Source organism: Trypanosoma grayi (assembly GCF_000691245.1).
Source record: "Trypanosoma grayi strain ANR4 Tgr_518_V1, whole genome shotgun sequence".
Classification (NCBI taxonomy): Eukaryota; Euglenozoa; class Kinetoplastea; order Trypanosomatida; family Trypanosomatidae; genus Trypanosoma; species Trypanosoma grayi.
Genome location: NW_008826137.1, coordinates 1 through 8,638, shown reverse-complemented (window position 1 = coordinate 8,638; position 8,638 = coordinate 1). Strand labels below are relative to the sequence as shown.

The 8,638-nt window shown below is 53.3% G+C and overlaps 2 protein-coding genes across 2 annotated transcripts; both read right to left on the bottom strand.

Moving 5' to 3' along the window:
* Window positions 1-200: 200 nt before the first annotated feature.
* Window positions 201-4,025, bottom strand: DQ04_05181010 (hypothetical protein; the record flags this gene model as incomplete). The annotated part of the gene is made up of 1 exon (XM_009314032.1): window positions 201-4,025. The coding sequence occupies one exon, from the start codon at window positions 4,023-4,025 to the stop codon at window positions 201-203; it is 3,825 nt and encodes a 1,274-aa protein (XP_009312307.1).
* An 868-nt stretch (window positions 4,026-4,893) lies between these two features.
* Window positions 4,894-8,256, bottom strand: DQ04_05181000 (protein kinase-like protein; the record flags this gene model as incomplete). Its single annotated transcript, XM_009314031.1, has 1 exon — window positions 4,894-8,256. The coding sequence occupies one exon, from the start codon at window positions 8,254-8,256 to the stop codon at window positions 4,894-4,896; it is 3,363 nt and encodes a 1,120-aa protein (XP_009312306.1).
* Between the last annotated feature and the right edge of the window lie 382 nt (window positions 8,257-8,638).

The following is an 8,638-nucleotide window of genomic DNA, read 5'->3' as shown; positions in this document are numbered from 1 at the left end:
TAGGCGCCTCAATTTTTATTCCCTTCGTTTATTGGACCATATCGTGGTGTGGTACCTGTGTGTTAGTCTGTCTTCACTCCCCACTCTGCACGGCCAACACTACTTGGAATGGAAGGAAACAAAAACAAGAAAAAAACACAATAGCCGAGCCCTACACAAAATCCGTCGGTCATTCATTCCTCCTCTGCCGTGTCACCCCTTCAAGCCTGTTGCATGGCCCATGAAGTTGTAACGCACCACTTACAAAGCATATAGTTGTGGAAAGCCGTGGGGCTGGCGTCCACCCGCGTCGGTGTCTGCTCTCCAAGAGCAGCGGCGTTATTTGCCTCCTGCTGTGAGGCAGTGATCGTCGGGGAGACGTTTGCCCAACTGTTTTTCCCTCCAATCGATGATGGGTGCTTGTCGGTATCAGAGGCTGCGAAGAATGACATGGTTTCCTCCGTAACGAGCGGAAGCACCAACTCCATGGTCCTCCCGTCAAGTCGCATGTGCCGCAGTAGGCTCACGCACCACACATCGGCCGCCAGTCGACACTCCCGGTGCATGTTCCAGAACGCCTGCAGCAACTCGCCCATCAACTCCTGGTGCTCCTCGCGGACAGCGTATGCCTCTTCCGCGGACCCTGGAAGTTGAAGGCGGGGGTGCTGTGACGACGGTGCGCCGCCCCCGTGTGAAGTCGAATCCCTGTACGGTTCGGTATCGACGCTTGCTGCGTCAACCGATGCCTCAGTGCCGCACATCTCCAATGTCAAACTCATAGCGCCAAGGAAGAAGGGCGAGATTCGGCGTGGAGCCACGGAATGCCTGTCGTTGCCAACCTTCTTCGCACCTCCTGCATCGTGGTTGGGGCTTCGCGCCCGCTCCTGTGACGATGCTTCACTCATATTTCCACTAGAACTGCTTGCGTGACGGCAGCTTTCACTCCTACTACTTCTGCTGCTTCTGCTTGAGGAAAGAAGTCTTTCTAAATCTGGTTCTTTTCGAGTCGTCATAGTCAATTCAGGTGGCCCTCTACCGCTCAAAGTGGTGCTAAAGGAATCTTTACGATTCTTGAAACTGAAGAAAGAACTTCCCCTACGTAGCATGGCCTCTGCGGCCGCCTGTGAGAGCCTTGCACTCCATTCCTCGGCATACTCGTGGTACTCCAACAGAATATCAAGAAACGCACGCCGACACGGCAACCGCACAGGAGGCCGAACATTCCCTCCGTGCTGCTGCTGCTGCTGCTGTTGTTGTTGTTGTTGAGGCTGCCTCACAGAATAACTCGGACGCGCCAATGAGGCTGAGCCTCCACCGCGATCCTCCATCAGCGCAGTGTGAAACCATTTGTCTTTCAGCAGTTCCTCTACGCTTGGGCGTCGCGCGGGGTCGGCGCAGGCGCATTTTTGCACAAAGGAAGCGAACTTGATAGACCAAGGGCCATGACGCAGCCGCGGCAAGGGGCGATGATGCCGCTTCATCCACCACGGGCTGCCACCGTCGGCCAGCTGTATGGCCAGCATGCCAACCATCCAGATATCATACGGGGGCGCAAGCAGACATCGAGGGCTCCGTGTGTTGTCAGTTTTACGAAACGGGAGTATGGGACTACCGCCCTCTTCCTTGAGGGAGGCGGTGGATGGGTCTTTGCCCTGTGTCCCATACACCCCATCCTCACTACCGCTGTTGCCTTCACTTGTTATGCTCTCAGGTGGTGGTACGTACTCGAGCTCATCGATGGTAAAGGCGTGAAGTGCATCAACCTCCAGTGCGTCATTCGGCGTCGCCACGTCATAAAGGCAGAGTGGGGGCGCAGGTCCTACGCCCGGAGAATGCACACCTGGTGTGGGTGCAGATCGACCAGAGCTCCCTGTGAGTGCGGTGATCAGCGTCTCTTCAACACATGCGTAGTAGCTATCAGAGAGGACAACATTCTTCGACCACTCCAGTGGTCCCGGCTGATCCATAGAGGCTGTGTGACCCCCTCTATCACCACCATTACTGCTTCCAGCACAGTCCAAGTCTTGCTCCAACAAGGGTGATCCTCCAAGAGTTTTCGTGGTCGCAGCTGCAGGGGCGGCGTGTTTGGACGCAAGTGCGGTCATTGCCTCCGTCACGTGGGCAGCGATGAATATGTTTGTCGCCTTGACGCTTCCATGAGCTTTACCCTGACGATGGATTTCTCTGAGGTGCCGAAGTACAGACCATATGATGTTGCGAATGACAGTCTCACGAAGTACATGAGAGGGTTCATGGGTGTGGACCCAGTCGAGAAACACATCTCGTACGTTGCCTTGCCACACAAACGGCAATGAGAGGGCAATAGCAAAAAGCGGCTTTGTTTTTGTGCCATGAAACGACGTCGTGGGTGTGCTACCTAGACCGCCACCACCAGACTCTTTAGAGATGTTAGGGTCTACCAGAGGGTCATCCATGTAGCGGTGCACTGCTCCACCGGAGCCCCACCCTTTTTGTCCCTTTTTCTTCACATCCGAAGTGGCGGCCATCGTTTCGCCAATCTTCACTGGATATTTGGCAGCACGGCAACCGAAGCTGAATCTGAGAGAGTTACCACGGTGTGCAGTGGAATCTCTCTCTGAGAGCATAGAGTCCGAGAAGGACACTAATTGAGACGGCATCTTGTCTTTCCCCTTACGTAAGGGAGTGAAGGTGGCGGTGGTGGTGGTAGCAATGGATTCTGTTGCGGCTGTCGCATCGCCTTGCCCTCCTCGCAGAAGCGGCGATACAGTCGCCGCCAGGCCAGTTGCAGTGCCTGTGTCGTTCAAAGGAAACACAGCAATCCCCGTGATGGGAAGCTCACAGTTTATCGTACCACTGCTCTTGTTGTCAAGGTCACTCTTGTTTTTTTCGCTTCCTTCATTCATCGTGTTATTCATCAAAACAGTATCCAATGGAATCACATCATCCGAGATGTTTACCGTATGATAAGTAAGAGAAGGATTCCCCCCAGTACGCATATCGGATACCAAAGTAGAGTTAATAGACCGCAGCGGACTGGTGATCATAACCGAGTCGTGCTCACCCTTCCCATTGGACCGGCGAGTGCTGGCTTCAGGGCTGATGAGATCCTCTACACTCTTCCGCAGCTGCCCATGTAAAAAGCAACTGGGAGAGCACAGCCAGATGTTTTTGTCCTCTCGAGTTGCCTCACCCGCCCCATCCGTGCTCTCATTCCATAAAGACGGTTGCAATCTCTGTTCAAGTTCCTGCTGAAGTCGTACGAAGAAGGGTGTAGAGAGAAGCGCATCGCCCTTGTCATCTGTCGTGAGCAAAAAGCTTGGATCTTTCCATGTAGTATCAATTGAAAGAAGACCAGACCTCTTGCTGGTGATGCTGTCTGGAGTCGTAGCACCGCTACGCCCCGTCCAGTTGGGACGGGAGGCCGGTAGCAACTGTGTAGCGACGTCCTTCAAACTATTAAGCATCTCTATATCAACTAAAAGCACACGCACGGCACATGTGGTACCATTTCCGCTCATGCTACCGCACACTACACTGCTACCGCGACGCGTGTTGCAAGGTTGTTCACCACCACTGTGAGTGTTCGCCAATAATCCATGGTATTCATCAATGTTTTGTATATTAGGTGATGCGTGTGACATTGTGGGTAGCATCGGTGAAAGCGATGGGTTGTTTATCTGACTGGAGGATCCCACAGACGGTGGGTGGGTACTGCCATGAGGCCGTCTGTCCTCCATGTGGCTGAGGTTCAGCTGCCATGTCCTTCCACGTGCCGTGTCGCATAAGGGGGAAAAGGCACGGTGCCGCCCTGTGTAAGGCTCATCGAAGAGCCGACACTGAAAGCCGCCGCCCGTGTACAACTCCCCTGCAGAGCCGCGGTTCCGCGGCACCTCGCTCAGAGACGACGACAAGTTCACCGGCGATACGGGCGACAACAGCAACGGCGGCTCCCGAGGGTGGCTCCGTCGCTTCGCCTTTCTCGGTGTTTTGCTCGTCCGTGGTTGCTTCCGTGGGCGCGCTAGCGAATTTTTCGCCGATCCCGGCCGAGTCTCCCCCGGCAGCATGTTTCCCCGTTACTAGAAACAAAGACGCGCACACCCACGCCGCAAGCGGCGGAATACTTCCCCAGAATTCGCGGTACTAAGTGCCTTCAAGCCACGTCCGTTTTCTTTTTCCTTTTTTTTTGTTTCTTTGCCCCTTCTCCACCCTTCCTGTGCTCAGACAAGCGATTCCAGGTAAAGATAAAGGGAAGAGACACACAGGAGGGGGGAAACAAAGAGGGGTGGGGGAACTGTGCAAGGGCAGGCATACAAGTACACACGTATGCATCTCTCTCTCTCTCTCTCTCCCTGTGTGTGTGTGTGTGCGGGTTGCGTGTGTGCATCCATGTTTTTGTTCGTGTGTTTGCAGCAATCACTTACTCGTCCACTATTTTTTTTTTTTGGTTTTGTTCGTTGTTTATCTTTCAGACAACTCTCCAAATTTCCTCGATTTTTTTTTTGTTCTTGTACACATAAACCGAGCTGAATATATGACACATATGGGTCAATGATATGCATCCAGCCCACTGCGTGCCCCACAGATACTTTGGGTAGGACTTTAATATAAACAGCAGTGTGTGTATATATAGATATATACAGGCATGCTTCAGATATGTCAGTAGGTAGGTAGGTAGGTAGGTGGGTAGCGACTCACGAGAAGTGGCAAAATAATGATAAAACCAGCATATAGAACAAAGAAGATATATATATATATATATATATAAACACGAAACAACAACCAACAAAAGAAAAAGGAATGCAACGTACAGAAAACGTATGGAGGTGACTGAAGCATATTTCTTTCCAATGCCCACTGCAGCACTTCGAATCAGAACAACTGGTGTGTTCTTTTATACTGTGATTCTGTCTTGTCACCGTTGCAGTCGGCCAACTAATGCTCGGACATAACGGTTTTAAACATGCGTGTGAAAGGATCATCGCCATCGTCGTCGTCCTCCTCCTCTCCCCCCTCCTCCTTCTTCTCTTTTTTTTCTTCGTTTCCCTCATTGCCCAGAGTACTTTGCGCCTCTAAATCAAAGCATCCATTCGCCAGAGTAGAATCTTCTTTTAGACATCTTCGCGTGGCGACAATTCGGGCGAGAAGCGACGAGGCCGTAACCATTGGAGCCTTTGGCGATATCGACGCCTGGGATGAGCGGGCGGATGATGACATGCATCCGAAAACACTGTTTCCGTCCGCCCCCTTGTTTGTTCTTGCTGCTGCTCTTAGTATTGTGGACACCTCTTTTCTATTTTCTTCAACATCTTGTGGTATTCTAGCGGAAGGCCTGGTCCCGCCCACAGAGTGGACTAACAGCTGAGAAATTGCATTGCTGTTGCGGTCATGGTCCTTTGCAACATCATGACTTCTAGGTCCCGGCACTGGTGCACAGCTCTCAGCTGCAACAAGGGAGGAATTATATTCTGGGTGGCCCCCCCGGGTGCTACGGTGCTGCTGCTGAACAGGTGGGCAGTACTGCGGTGTCATGAGAGTTGATCTGTTGGTATCGGATGCCATACTGCCCATCTGTTGCGTCTCCTCCTCTGGGGCTGGAGTAAGGGAGAGTTTCTCCGCAAGTTGCGCGGCATGACGCATCCAGGGATGCACCAGCGCTTCAGCAACACTGCTTCGTACCTCTGGATCCGGCTCCAATAGTGACTGCACAAAAGATATCGCCTTGGAACTGATTTGTGCCCAATGGTGGCTATTGCATTTTGGAGTGCAACGCTTCTGCTGTTGAGCCATAGACGCCCGTGATGTTCCATTGAAGGGAAAACAGCCGCTGAGTAGAACATAAGTGACGATGCCTATGGCGTACGCGTCCAGTTGGCGTGCCATCCGCACAGTGGTGGGTTTGCGTTCCCACCCGTTGTTCACCATCCAGCTCAGCATCTCTGGTGGAAGGTACTTGTCCGTCCCACATGGCGTTAAAAACAACAGCATATCCCCATCATCCGGTTGATCATCACACGACGAGCGAACGCGTGGCTCAGCACCATCTACAGAGACAACTGCTTGAGCGCTGCTTACCGACTGCGATGCGTTAGCAAAAAAAGACCTTTGTCCCATGGGGCGGCGTGGCATGTCGTCCAATGCACGTGAAGAGGCATCCGCCAAGGAGTTGTTTACTGCTACTGTTGTTGTCGATGGCAATGCTGATGGTGATACTGCAGAACTCATTCCACCATCACCTCGCTGAGAATCAAGCTCCATTGCAAACTGGCGAGGAATGCTTGCCAATTCGACTGTAGCATTGGAGGTAGCTGAGGATGGGTCCACTGCATCGTTAAGCGACACCACCTGCAAAATCTCACTGCGGCCGTCCATCCCTCCCCCTATACCGGTGATGGCATCGACATCATCGTTGTCGTCAAAGTTGCGCTCCCTCTCCACGTCATCCATGGAAGACGCAGAGGAGGTTTCTGACGGAGACACGTCCGTGCTTGACGCACAGGAACTGCTTTCGCTATCCACGGATGCGAACATATCAACAGCCGATGGCATCGGGGTAGGCATGCCAACCCGAACGTTGAAGCTGCTGCTGTTGCAAGGTGCAGATCTACTCTGGCTGGGTTCCAGCTGACCTCGGCTGCGGTGCTTATCGCTGCGCCTCGTCGTGCGGCGCGCCAGACCGAAATCAATGAGTGTCACTTTCAGCAGGCGCTCAAAATCGTCAGAGTTCCCACCACCAGGAACAGGACCCCAGCCTGACGGTGAGCGACTTCGCGGCTTGTTCGCATCATCCGCGTTCTCCACATATCCCTCCAGCTCTGTCTCCGTCGCTAAATCATCGTCGCCTGGCACTTTTCCCTCCACCTCTACCACTACATCTGCATCTCCTCCACCCCTTGTCATACTCCGATGCGTCAAGCCATCTGCACTGAGTGCCTGACGAATGCAATCCGGTGATACATCTACGAAAGAAAGGAGCAAATTCTCCAGTTTAATATCGCGGTGAATAAATCCACATGTGTGCTGCAGGTAGTTGACAGTTTTCATCAACTGGTATATCATCAGAGCGGCGCGTACCTCGGAGGGTGGCCCATACAACCGGAGGTAATGATAAGCATCAATAGAACCCTTTCCCATTTTCATCACAATGACAAACTCCTCGGGGGTGCGCAGCGCCTCCACGAACTGGGAGCAACCGCTATGACGCAGAGTTCGGATGATCGATATTTCACGCTCAATCTCGACAAGTTCACGATGCAGGGAATCCTGCTCCTCTACGTGGCCACGGCGAGGTCCTGTTTCCACGGGCCTATCGTGTGGCACGGTACCTGCGTTAACTTCCTGTCGTACACCACCTTTATCCATGTACATATCCTTTCTCTTACTGGCCAACTGTCTGTGAGAGATACATGGGTAGTTCTTTTTCCACCGGCGCCGCGGAATGATCTTGATTGCAACAAAAGCCTTATTTGAGGACCCTCGAAAAAGCGGTATGGCGCGGAAGACACGCGAAAATGCTCCATTTCCGATGAAGTCTGCATCTGGGTGAAAAACATACGAGTCCTGCAGGCAACTAACCTTCCTGCACTGATGGGTGGGTCTCAAGAGAGGCGGCAGCACCCCTACACCCTTGTTGATGTGGCTGTTGTTACTGCTCTCGTGGTTGTTGGGCAAGAGACTCTTCGGCATGCTACGATTACCCACGCCTGTCCTACCCTTGGTGTAACACAAGTCGAGTGTGACGGCTGGAAGGGCCGGAGTCGACGCCGCCCGTCGTCGTGGCTGCTGCTTACTCAACAAGAAGTCACGTTTTACACCGACATCGCGTGGGAGCAGCTGTGCGCTATAGAAATCTCGCTCCGCTGGAGGCAGCCGAACAATAGACACAGCGCCCTCCACCTCACGCAGCGCCATTTGCACCGCGTCGCGGCGCTCCGCGGTCGCCTCTCCCCGCAGAAAGATCAACAGCTGTGGGTGGCGCAGTTCAACAGCGGCGCGAGGGGGCATCAGTAGCCGTTCGCGGCTGCGGCAGGACGAGACGTCGCGCAACGGCGCCGAATGCGCCCGCCGCCTTGTCGCTGATGGCGTTGCAGACGTCGTCGTTGCTGCGACCGCAGCTGATGCGGCTGGCGCTTCTGCGTTTGCTGCCGAAGATGCCGGCGTCCGTGCAGGCGTGGATCCATGCTGCAACGAACACCGTGCGTGTGCTGCGGCCGAAGCGTCACCTTGGTTGCGCCACCACCGCAGACGGTCCACCACGACGGTGTCAACAATCCGCAGCGTCTGCAAAGCGCCAATCATACTGCACAGAGGCGCTCCACCCTCCCCACACCCCCAACTACACAATCTCCCTTTCCCTTTCGGTTTTGTTGTGCTGGCTGGTAACCCCGCTTCTACCGCGGCAGAGCGGCGCGGTACACAGAAAAAGAAGGCCTATCGAGGTTTCCCAGAAATAGTTTTTTTTTTTTTTTGGCAACCAAAGCAAAAAATAAAAAATGCGGGAAGAATAGTCACCGTCCAACAAGGCGTGAAGCCGCACGAACTTCTCTCACACATGTGCATCGTCCGTTTTTTTTTTCTGTTACAAGCAGCACTCTCCTCCTCCACTCTTTCTCACCACTTTGTGCCCCAATTCTCAAGTTCTGTTTTCGTTCATGCTGGTGATATATATATATATATATAT